The sequence below is a fragment of the Sabethes cyaneus genome, chromosome 2 (assembly GCF_943734655.1).
Source record: "Sabethes cyaneus chromosome 2, idSabCyanKW18_F2, whole genome shotgun sequence".
Taxonomy (NCBI): domain Eukaryota; kingdom Metazoa; phylum Arthropoda; class Insecta; order Diptera; family Culicidae; genus Sabethes; species Sabethes cyaneus.
The window spans coordinates 89,735,106-89,747,811 of record NC_071354.1 but is presented as its reverse complement, the minus strand read 5'-3'; the positions used below and the strand labels follow the sequence as shown (position 1 = coordinate 89,747,811).

General features: G+C 41.7%; 1 protein-coding gene across 1 annotated transcript; it reads right to left on the bottom strand.

The window, feature by feature from the left end:
- Positions 1 to 6,744: 6,744 nt before the first annotated feature.
- Positions 6,745 to 7,784, bottom strand: LOC128735674 (uncharacterized). Its single transcript, XM_053830158.1, has 2 exons — positions 7,701 to 7,784; positions 6,745 to 6,975 (listed from the first exon to the last, which is right to left on the bottom strand). The coding sequence occupies exons 1-2, from the start codon at positions 7,782 to 7,784 to the stop codon at positions 6,745 to 6,747; spliced, it is 315 nt and encodes a 104-aa protein (XP_053686133.1).
- Positions 7,785 to 12,706: the final 4,922 nt, after the last annotated feature.

Here is a 12,706-nt window from a genome sequence, read left to right as displayed (position 1 = left end):
ATCCATAAACCAAAACCAGGTATTTGAGCAAGACCCCTTTTTGGTGATTAGGCTGCACAGGCAGTTATATGCACTTATCATGTTTATCAGGCAGGGTCCGAACACACTTTACACTCGCCTCAGGTAGCGTCAAAGATAAGCCGGAAAAAGTAACCTTTGTTTTGACTAGCGGAAGGAACAGGCAGAGTAAATCATTCGTATTGTCCATTAGGTCAGATTGTCTACGCCCTTTAAGAATAAATGCACGAAAATGGAAATACCAGCCAACCAGGTACAGTTAGGGAATCAGGCCGTAAATAATTTCCCACTTTTCTATCTCTTTTCACCACACCTGGATCAAATGATTTGAATTTGTATCGAAAGATAGGAAAAACCAAAGTTATCACTTTCACTCCAATTAGCCATAAGGATTTAGAATAATTGAATTTACCTGCAACAACGTATAAATAGATCAGTTTTGCGGAAAATAAACTAGAGTTAAACTGACACGCAGTAAGGTTCTTTCTAATCCGAAAAGTACTTCCAAAGTTTTATCTACTTGCTCTCTAAGCCTTCCGAATAGGAGAAGGACCTTGGTTAGTAAGTTTAAGGATAAAAATCTTTGAAGATACTCCTTTTTAAAGGACCAGTCAGGTTACTCTCGATTTAATACCCTAGAGGTAACAGTCTGTCTGTCTGTCTGTCTGTCTGTCTGTCTGTCTGTCTGTCTGTCTGTCTGTCTGTCTGTCTGTCTGTCTGTCTGTCTGTCTGTCTGTCTGTCTGTCTGTCTGTCTGTCTGTCTGTCTGTCTGTCTGTCTGTCTGTCTGTCTGTCTGTCTGTCTGTCTGTCTGTCTGTCTGTCTGTCTGTCTGTCTGTCTGTCTGTCTGTCTGTCTGTCTGTCTGTCTGTCTGTCTGTCTGTCTGTCTGTCTGTCTGTCTGTCTGTCTGTCTGTCTGTCTGTCTGTCTGTCTGTCTGTCTGTCTGTCTGTCTGTCTGTCTGTCTGTCTGTCTGTCTGTCTGTCTGTCTGTCTGTCTGTCTGTCTGTCTGTCTGTCTGTCTGTCTGTCTGTCTGTCTGTCTGTCTGTCTGTCTGTCTGTCTGTCTGTCTGTCTGTCTGTCTGTCTGTCTGTCTGTCTGTCTGTCTGTCTGTCTGTCTGTCTGTCTGTCTGTCTGTCTGTCTGTCTGTCTGTCTGTCTGTCTGTCTGTCTGTCTGTCTGTCTGTCTGTCTGTCTGTCTGTCTGTCTGTCTGTCTGTCTGTCTGTCTGTCTGTCTGTCTGTCTGTCTGTCTGTCTGTCTGTCTGTCTGTCTGTCTGTCTGTCTGTCTGTCTGTCTGTCTGTCTGTCTGTCTGTCTGTCTGTCTGTCTGTCTGTCTGTCTGTCTGTCTGTCTGTCTGTCTGTCTGTCTGTCTGTCTGTCTGTCTGTCTGTCTGTCTGTCTGTCTGTCTGTCTGTCTGTCTGTCTGTCTGTCTGTCTGTCTGTCTGTCTGTCTGTCTGTCTGTCTGTCTGTCTGTCTGTCTGTCTGTCTGTCTGTCTGTCTGTCTGTCTGTCTGTCTGTCTGTCTGTCTGTCTGTCTGTCTGTCTGTCTGTCTGTCTGTCTGTCTGTCTGTCTGTCTGTCTGTCTGTCTGTCTGTCTGTCTGTCTGTCTGTCTGTCTGTCTGTCTGTCTGTCTGTCTGTCTGTCTGTCTGTCTGTCTGTCTGTCTGTCTGTCTGTCTGTCTGTCTGTCTGTCTGTCTGTCTGTCTGTCTGTCTGTCTGTCTGTCTGTCTGTCTGTCTGTCTGTCTGTCTGTCTGTCTGTCTGTCTGTCTGTCTGTCTGTCTGTCTGTCTGTCTGTCTGTCTGTCTGTCTGTCTGTCTGTCTGTCTGTCTGTCTGTCTGTCTGTCTGTCTGTCTGTCTGTCTGTCTGTCTGTCTGTCTGTCTGTCTGTCTGTCTGTCTGTCTGTCTGTCTGTCTGTCTGTCTGTCTGTCTGTCTGTCTGTCTGTCTGTCTGTCTGTCTGTCTGTCTGTCTGTCTGTCTGTCTGTCTGTCTGTCTGTCTGTCTGTCTGTCTGTCTGTCTGTCTGTCTGTCTGTCTGTCTGTCTGTCTGTCTGTCTGTCTGTCTGTCTGTCTGTCTGTCTGTCTGTCTGTCTGTCTGTCTGTCTGTCTGTCTGTCTGTCTGTCTGTCTGTCTGTCTGTCTGTCTGTCTGTCTGTCTGTCTGTCTGTCTGTCTGTCTGTCTGTCTGTCTGTCTGTCTGTCTGTCTGTCTGTCTGTCTGTCTGTCTGTCTGTCTGTCTGTCTGTCTGTCTGTCTGTCTGTCTGTCTGTCTGTCTGTCTGTCTGTCTGTCTGTCTGTCTGTCTGTCTGTCTGTCTGTCTGTCTGTCTGTCTGTCTGTCTGTCTGTCTGTCTGTCTGTCTGTCTGTCTGTCTGTCTGTCTGTCTGTCTGTCTGTCTGTCTGTCTGTCTGTCTGTCTGTCTGTCTGTCTGTCTGTCTGTCTGTCTGTCTGTCTGTCTGTCTGTCTGTCTGTCTGTCTGTCTGTCTGTCTGTCTGTCTGTCTGTCTGTCTGTCTGTCTGTCTGTCTGTCTGTCTGTCTGTCTGTCTGTCTGTCTGTCTGTCTGTCTGTCTGTCTGTCTGTCTGTCTGTCTGTCTGTCTGTCTGTCTGTCTGTCTGTCTGTCTGTCTGTCTGTCTGGGTTTTTAGTGCCAGGGAAGGTTCTTATGATGGTTAGAGATCCCTCCCTCCACTAAGAGGGGGGGGGGGGGGGCACCCATACAAATGAAACACAAATTTCTGCATAACTCGGGAACTAATCAAGAAAATGGAACCAAATTTAGCATGTGGGTCTTTTTGTAGGCCTTTTTTCTATGGTGAACTGAGACCCCTCCCCTCTTTAGGAGGGGATTAATGACACTTTTAAGGGGTTCCATACAAATGAAATACAAATTTCCTCATAACTCGAGAACTAATCAAGCAAGTGGAAACAAATTTAACATGAGGGTGTTTTTGGAGACAAGAATTTTTTCTATGGTGAATTGAAACCTCTCCCCACTTTAGGAGGGGGGGCTCCTATTCAAATGAAATACAAATTTCCTCGTAACTCGAGAACTAATTAATCAAATGGAACCATATTTGGCATGTGGGTGGTTTTCGAGGCATGACTGCGTCAATATAATGCGGAGCGTTGTTCAATGGTCTATAGATGATCGGCCAGCACGGAATCCACTATGCTTGCGCCAAAGAGTAGCATCGATCTTCTCCTGGATGCGGTTGAGGATTACCTTACAGAATACTTTAGGAGCAATACAGAGCATCGTGATGCCAGAGTGTACGGACGATAGGCATACGGACATTAGACATCCGTATGTAAGGCATAATGGACGTTAGGCATCATGGATAACAGGCATAAAGAAAGATAGGGATAATATGCGATAGGCATAATGGACGATAGGCATAATGGGCGATAGGCATAATGGATGATAGGCATAATGGACGGTAGGTATAATGTGCGGAAGGCGTGGTAGGCATAGCGGAAGTTAGACAATCTGCAGTTAGCTTACAAAATGTCCAAACGACTCAGTTTAAAAAAGGATTGCACATAGGGTGAATTGGATTACTAACGAATGGCCGAATCACGACTGGCCGAAACTCAATTGGACAAAATAATAAAAGCATAATAGATCTAATGGAACTTAATGACCGAAACGCGAATGACTGAATCTCAAATGACCAAATGTCATAGAAAATATTCATGGCCTTCGAAATGTTCAAATGTTGGATATATACTCAACTAATAGATAACCCCTACTAGTCGATAAGCTTAGAAAAATTCATGCACCTAAATAGAGATGATTTCTGCGGGATGTGCCCCCCTTCCTTTCTCTTTGTTATGTGTGTTTCTTTATGTTATTTAAACGTACGAAAATATCTTTTGATTATTTTGATGACATCTTAACCAGCTTAATAGCGACCTTAAAAACATTATTTTTATCAATATTGTTCGAGAAAATAGTTTTTGGTGGGATTCAGTAAAGATTTAGCCTTTCGCGATTAGACCAAATAGGATTTTCCCCTTTCGTGTTTCGGCCAAATACAATTTCGTTCTCTGCCTTCCTCTGTGGAGCTAGATGCTTCGACCCTCGAAGACGGATGGAGGGTCGCTTGGCCGTCATCGAAGCCGCAACCGCGGTGCTAAAAATGGAAACCTCCAGTGCACGAAATGACTGGTTTGACGGGGAATGCCAACAACCCATAGAGAGGGAAAAAAGAGCTTGGAAAGACTATCTAAGCATATCCATGAGAGAGGATTTGGCCAAGTATCGACGAGTGCGGAATGAGTTGACCACGACCCTGAGGAGGAAAAAGCGCCAGAAGGAGGATAGAAACCGTGAGGAGCTGGAACAACTATTCCGGGTTAATGACACGCGCAAGTTTTACAATAAAGTGAACCAAACTCGTAAGGGATACACACCTAAACCTGACATGTGTAGGTACGAGGGAAGGGATCTAATTATAAACGAGCGCGAGGTGGTCGACAGGTGAAAGCAGTATTTCGATGAGCACCACAACGGCGATATAGCAGCAGGAGACGCAACGGAAGTTAACGTCGGAGTGCCTTCAAATGACAACAGTGTGCCGGAACCCGATCTCGGAGAGACCCGGCGAGAAATTCATCAGCTGAAGAGTAATAGAGCCGCCGGAAAGGACCGACTTCCGGCGGAGCAATACAAAAATGGCCAAGAACGGCTAGCAACAGCACTTCATTGGATAATTTCTAGGATTTGGGAGTAGGAGAAACTACCGTAGAAGTGGATGGAAGGTGTAGTCTGTCCCATCTACAAAAAGGGCGACCGGCTAGATTGCTGTAATTATCGCGGCGTCACGTTGGTCAACGCCGGCTACAAGGTGCTCTCCCAGATTTTGTTGCATCGTCTATCCCCAATAGCAAAAGAATTCTAAGGGCAGTATCAGACGGACTTTACGGGGGCGCGTGCTACGACGGCTCAAATTTTTACTCTCCGACAAATCCTCCAGAAACGTCGAAAGTACAACGTGTTCACGCATCATACTTAAGTGAATTTCAGAGCAGCATACGATACAGTTGAACGAGAACAGCAATGGCAGATAATGCAGGAGTACGGTTTTCGGGACAGGCTGACGCGGCTGATCAAAGCTACTCTGGAGCGAGTGATGTGCTACGTGCGCGTTTCAGGGACACTCGAGTCCTTTCGAATCGCGCAGAACGTCCTGCATGTTATTCAATATCACTATTGAAGGTGTGATCTGGCAAGCGGAAGTCGAAAAGAGAAGAATGATCTTCAGCAAGAGTAGCCAACTCCTAGTTTTCGCAGACGACCTCGACATTATTACTAGAAACCTTGAGACGGCGAAGGCAATTTACGCCAGACTAAAAACGGAGGCAAGGAGGATAGGGTTACATATCAATGCGTCGAAAACCAAATATATGGTATAAAGAGGCTCCAGAGAAAGCATGGTTTGCCTCCCACGGACAGTGACTATTGACAGCGATGACCTGGAAGTGGTTGATGAATTCGTATATATTGGATCTATGGTCACCGCCGACAATAATACGAGTAAGGAGATTCAACGACGCATTCAGGCTGGAAATCTATCAGTGAGCATACGCCGCCGCACAAAGCTGACAATGGACAAAACGCTAACCAGACCGGTAGTCTACGGACTTGAGATAGTACCTTTGCTTACGGAAGACATACGTTCACTTGCCATATTTGAACGAAATGTGTTGTGGACTATTTTTGGCGGTGTACAAACGGAAAGTGGGTGACTGCCGGAGGCGTATGAATCACGAGCTTCAGGCACTGCTTGGAGAGATTCCCTTCGGACACTTGGCGAAAGCTGGGAGACTACGATGGGCCGGGCGACGTCGCAAGGATGCCGAACGACTGTGCAGTGAAATCCGTTCTCTTCAAGAAGCCCACCGGCACCAGGAATACAGGGGCCCAACGTACTAGATGGCCAACCAGGTTAAGGCCCACTTGCGTGTGTCGAGACGTGCAACGAATAGGCGACAAGTAGCCCGGCACCGAGTGCAATGGAGAGAAATTCTTAATACGGCAAAAGCCACCCCGGCTCTCGGCTGGTAAAGTAAGTAAGCAATGTGATAAAAACGAAGAAAAACAAAAGTTTTTTATATTCTTTAATTCTACTACTGTGTTAAAGGATATAAATAACTTTTGTTTTTCTTCTTTTTTATCGTTTCAGGTATTCTAATAACACGCTCAAATAAACAGTTAAGTAAGTAATGGTTTTGTGACACACTTCCTATACAGCTTCCTTGCGCGAGTTCTTTTTGGTGTTCCAGTTCTGAGCCTGTCGAACTTTGACACATCTAGTCCAGAACGTGTAATTGCACAAACAGATAAAATTTTCGCGTATTTTAAGTTGAGTTGTTTAACTACCGGCCTGGTCTTGCACTTGATCCACTGTCCACTGTCTGATAGGTTTAATGTGCTTTTTTGAGCAGTTTACTCCCATTGATAGAAGATTTCAGTATTCGTAGTGAGTACCCAGTATTTTACTATGCATTTTTTTTGTTCCCAAGCCATCACTGTAACCACTCAATCGACTTTGACGAAACCTTGCCGATATAAACAATTCACTTGCAATTACTTTGAATCAAAATTTTTACTCATAAGAAAAAAAGTTATAAACAAATAAGTGTGTCTAATTTTTATCGAATACTGCTTTTGATTGTTACACAAATTGTATGTAATTGGTTTTAGTCTAAAACAATCCATGTCCCATATTAATTCGAACCATTATTTCATTTGCCACAAAAAAGTGGTGACTGTGTATAGCACATTGATCACTCGTAGAAATACCCTGGACGACATTTGGAAAAAACCTCCGCAACTGATTCGAATACTGTCGGACGTACAAAGTATGATAATCATCAATGAAGTCCGCATTTCAATGTAGTTTGTGTGATGGCTTTTGCTATGAGGTAAGATTGTGCACAATTCGCTCATGTAGCTCATGATCTGATGATTCTGGAGAAGAAATTATTTTTATTAAGAATTCTACTGAACCAAATAATTACTCACAATATCTTGGAATGAATCAACCAAGATACCAGCCCAGTAGCACTCCACCAGATAGCCAATGACAACTGGTAATAAAATGGCACTTGCTGAAGATATTCCTGTGTTTGCAACTATAAAACTCATTAATCCTATGCATCCAATCATTCTTAAGTACATTACTAAAAAGGCCATTTCCAAAGCTGGTTTAATAATTGCAACGTTGCTGAAACATGACAAAGAAACTCATTATTTGTCCTTTTTTATCATTATTAGAATAAATTATACCGCAAAAGTTCAACGTGTTGATTTACAAGCAGTCCAACATCCCGGAACAGTGTCCTCCAGAAGAGTTCGTCTGCTTCTTGACATGGTGAATTCCCGCAGGTCCTTATTTTAAGTTCAGTTTGGTTCTGATTCATGATCCTTTTGTAGTTATTAGCAATGATAAGTAACTCAGCTCGTAATCCGGCTAACAGCGATGAAAACGTAACCGTGTAAAAGTAAATTCGAGTTATCCAAAGTGACGCCAAGAGCTCGTGAATGCATGAATTTGCAAAATCGACGAATTTCGGTCCGAACATGATGAAAAACTGTGGAGCCTCGAACAGCATATCTCGATGTTTGCTGGGTATGGACAGTAACACTTGAAGACAACCGGTTAAGAATAACAAACCAACACACGCTCTCCATACAATTGTGTGAAATTGACTGCGAACGGATGTGTCATATTTGTTATTTTCATCCGAATGATTACTTCTTTGATTGATGAAATTCATTGATTGTTGAATTGTTGATACATAGTAGAGGAAGAGAAAAAAATTCACCATACACATGTTGTAACCGAGTGCAACTATGAACCACCAAGTTGCGAAAAATAAATCATTTTTTTGACTTAAATAAATTGCAGCCTGCATCATCAGTATGCAATATTGAACAATTGCTAACAAATGTAGACCGAACCAGCAGACACGTTTCCATGGCCGATCCGGATTCCAGTAAATCACTGATGTTGAAATATAAGATATCGATTAAGTCCGACAATATGAACACATCATAAAATAAATACCGCCCGTGAAGAGTACAATTTTGAGTAGCTTGAAATGATCCGTTTCCTGATTTATTGGTCGTAAACGCCGGGACGGCCGGAATCTTTCCAGCACTGCCGCAAACTTGACCATTTTGAATGATGGTAGGAATATAACTAATATTAAGTGGGGATGGGAAAATTTATCCGAAACAATCTCTGGTACAATTTTTCCCACAAGGTTAGCTTTTGTGATGTAGGTGGCTTTGCTCTAGAAATTTTGATATTTTTCCTTCAAATTTCCTTTCTTAAATTATGGATAAAAATAACCATTGAAATTACGTTTAATATATTCGTTAATTATTAATGAGCTCACATTGGAACAGGTGGACTGTTTTAGTCCAAATTTTTTGTACCATATTTAGTTGACCTGGAAAAATAAAGATAACAGGATTGCAGCATAAGGACCACTTACACTTTAACTGTTCATTTTGTAGATCTCAGCGGAACGAGATTGTGCAGCTGTATGAGTTAAAAAGAATATAACCTTCTAAGCTATGGACTCCATGTCCTCCCGGTATTAAAAATTGTTATGAATAATTAAACTTTCACCAGTCGCACTAACTGCTTGGTCAAGAGTATGTCCTTATAGAATAGTTTCAATCATACATCATTTCCCTTGCACCAATCGACTATTTCGTATCGCCAACACAAGCGGTGGGCGGTAAAAATATGCAAATAGAAACTGATCATCAGCAGCAGCTTCTCAAATTTCATAACCTCACTCGTAACATTAGTTTGGAAGTTTGTTCCATTTTCGAACGTAGAGAACTTGCTGGCGCTAAGTGCTTCCACTATTTTATCTTTTATTCAACATGAATAAGTTATGACTACTCCCACACGTTTAACATATGAGACCCCCTTCACCAACCGGTACTGGCTCGGGAGAGCATTAAAAATTTACCCACCGGAGGAACTTCTGCTTTTCACTAAACTACTGCCAACCTCAGAAAGTTTATATGCTTACTCATTGCTAGTGGAGGGAGTACTCACAAGACAAGATCTTCTCGTTTACTCCTTAATCAAGTAGGAAATCTACAACTAATTATCGGAAGGGTAGAATAGTCGGGTTGAGTTTAATTAAGTTTTCCCCTCATGAACCTGTGGGCCAACACCCGTTGAAAAACATTACGAAGATTCGGCATACAATTTATGACGCGTACGCAGTTTTTGGAACATTTTATCGAAGTAAAATGAAAGTAACCTAAAAATTTTACGTAAAATATTCTTACCTGTAAATTTCTTTTGGCGGAGTGCACTATACAATGAGTCATTATGCAAATCTGGCAGACAATTTATGTTTCGGAATAAAATTACTGTAGCGCAGTTTTTCCGCGCCATCTCCCACTTGCCACATTCTCGACTTTGCAATGACACGCCATTATTTATGATTAATTGTTCAACTTTCGGCTGCTAAAGCGCAGCGATTTATTACTTATCTCGGAGCGCACGTCATTTGCATATGTACCCATTGGCATATCCTTCTGGTCTCCGCTACAGAGCGGAACCCATTGTTAGATCCTGTCTTTGCGCCTCCGGCGATAGCACGGAGAAGAACGAAAATACCTTCAGGGCTAAAGCATAAACTTTTCCCGATTTTTCGGCGTCATCAAAGTGAACGGCTGGCGTATGTGAAATCGAGGTCATTATGTAAAGCAACCGCCAGGCGTCTTGCATATTTCAGTATTCCCAAGTATGAAAGCAACATCAGCTAAAATGAGTGCAAGTACTGGTAGTAGTGCTACGGATGTTTTAAAATTAGGCCTGAGGAACACTTTTTCATGAGGTTTTGAGAAATCGATTTTCATAATACTTCGCAAATCGAGAGGTTATTAATAATGCACTCTGTTAAGAAAGTCAATGATTTTTAAATGGCTAAAAAAGTGGAAAACTATAAAGTGTGCATGCCTTGGTATGTACAAATAATATTACTTTTTACTTACTTTAGTGGCGACAATCGGTTATCGATTCTGCCGTTCTCCAATCTCCTCGGACACCTCCTGAACGTGCAACATCCTCAATAAGTTCTCTGCTGAAAATCGTTTTGGCTGCTCTTTCAACGGACATTTCTGCCACATGTCCAGCCCTCCGTAGCCTACAACATTGTAAGGCTTGTTCGCGACAAAATCTGGACACCTCAATTTTGCAATTAAACAAATTTGTTAGAAGTTTAATCCATGAAACAATTTTATATCATTTTTGTGTGTATCGTTAATAATTATCAAACAAATTAACATTACTTAGGGTATGTTGCTGCTTTGTCGTAATTGCTTATTCTCGTCCTATTCAACACAAATTATTAAAAATATCAGCGATTTTTATGACACATAATGCAAAATTAGTTATTCCCTAATATTTTAGTTTGTTGACTATCATACGCGATCAATCAAAGTGAGCTGAGATCTATTAGAATGCGTTTTTTCATTAAAGAATTCCTAGCTGCCAAATTTCCTTCGTTTTTTCTTGCGACGATTCCGACGCCATTCCGTTTTATGGTAGTGTAAAAAGACATACCAGGAAGCTGTTTAAAATCTTCTAGGACATAGGGCAAAGAACTAGTTTTAAGCAGTCTAAGCGGGTCACTGATTGTTTTACCTTATTACAAGCGATGGGTTGACTAAGTGGGGGATATCAGCATACCAATCTTCTTGCTATCTTTAGTTCTTCAAGCTGTTACCATTGGAAGACACTATTGTTGAGCTAAACTTTTGATTTTTCGCTTTAAAAGTTGGAGCGGCGGAACTAATTTTGAACAGACCGAACCTATTTTTACCCGCAAGGTGCTTTTTTAAGCAATTCTGAAATCTGAATTTTTTTACGTCCCCTTAAAAAATCCTTCGAACTTTTTCCCCTATTCAGTAAGTTCGCGTTCCAATCCGCGACCTACTAATCGGCATCTGATGCGTAACCGGCATAGCGTATCGGCATAGATGCGTAAAATGCCATCTGTCTAAATTGTTTATCGGGGCATACACTCACCGCACCGTTCGGCAAACGGTATTCGTCGCCTCTTTTATTCTCTAGTGTTCTTATGGGAAACTGCGAGTTTGACGTCTCACTCGCTGTTCATAAGGATGGTGGGAGAACAAAAGAGGTAAACATAGCAGTACAAACGATCCGACTCAGAACAGTGTTGTCAAAGCAAATAACATTGAAATACATCGTTGCTTTATTAAATCACTGAGAAAATCTTCGAAAATTATTGAAAAAGCTGTCTTTTGTGTTGTTTTTAATAAAGAAAAATTAATTATGAACATACATTTCTCTTGAAAGTATTGAACCACGTTTTCACCATAGGAGGTTTCAGTTAATTTCAAACTTAAAATTCTTATTTCCAGAACCGAAACAGTGTCTTGGCAACACGATAGTTCATCAGTTGTGCTGCAGTTGCTGCTACTGGTGAACAGGTTCCGTCAATTCAGAATTTGTTTTCAGTTTTGTTAGAAAATAATAAAACTTTCGGCTAGTGACAAAGCCTTAGATAATAGAAAAAAAGAGACTGAATAATATGGTATGTGACAATTGTGTGCTTGACTTTTAGAGTGGTTGTAATCAGTGCTGAAAAATGTGATGGATTCGTTAGTAGTGAGGTGGCGATTGCCTTCAGCAGCTGGAAAATGTACGTTTTTGGACAACAATTTTTAATTCATCCTATTTCTTGTCGGAAACCCAATAAATTGTGTTTGTGTGAATCAAATGTATGGTTAACTGATTTGTGAAGATGATCCTATCAAAAGATTTTGAAAATATGAATAAAAAAGTGCGTTTTCGGCTCATTTATGTTCAACTGATTAAAATAGGTGACACTGCTTAACTCGTTCCTTACCCTACGTTTCATCGTCCATTACAACGTATGGAAACTTCGTAAAATATTCGCGATACAGCTTATGAGCGCGTGTTTTGGCCGTCGTATTTTCATTACGGTTTGGAACAGTCCTCACCTTGAAAGACTTCATGCCTTGTCGTTGCTTAAAAGTGTGCACGAATGTAGGCGACATGTTTATTTTACGAGCAATGGTACGTACAGAAAGATCTGGTCTCCTCCGTAATATTTGTTTTATCTTTGCATCCTTGCGGTGGTTCCTCAGATCCGTTTTTGTTCCACTTCCCTTCTTCCTACCTGTTGTCAAGCAAGTATCGAACGATTTTAAAATACTGTGAACAGTGCTTGGAGGAAATCCAAGCTTTTTGGCAAGTTTTCTTAACGAGAGATCCGGATTTTCATTGCGACCACACACAATTGCTTTTCGCACCTGCTCTTCTTTCGATGCCATTTTACGCTGAGCTTATATTTTCAGAAAGAACAGATATACGTCTACCACTCTGCAAAATATTTCACTCATTGTTAATGTATTTCCGAAGCTGTGTGTGTTTAGGGCCGTCCAAATTTTGTCGCGAACAAGCTTTACTAGACAAGTTCCGGGAATACAACTAGCAGCTTTATCATCCGTTTGTTTACTTTGAGGCTGCGTATCATTCAGTCAAACGAAATGAGCTATGGGAGATAATGCTAGAACATGGGTGTCCGGTAAAGCTAGGTTTGCTGATTCGTTCGACATTGAATGGGTTAAAATCTTGCGTCGAAATATCGGGTAAAATCTCAGCCGCTTTCGT

Coding starts and splice junctions, on each gene's coding strand:
- LOC128735674 (XM_053830158.1), bottom strand. CDS start 7,784: ATGAATTTCATCAATCAAAGAAGTAATCATTCGGATGAAAATAACAAA. Junction 6,976..7,700: donor GCAGTCAATTTCACACAATT/GTATGGAGAGCG, acceptor TTTCTTCTCCAG/AATCATCAGATCATGAGCTA.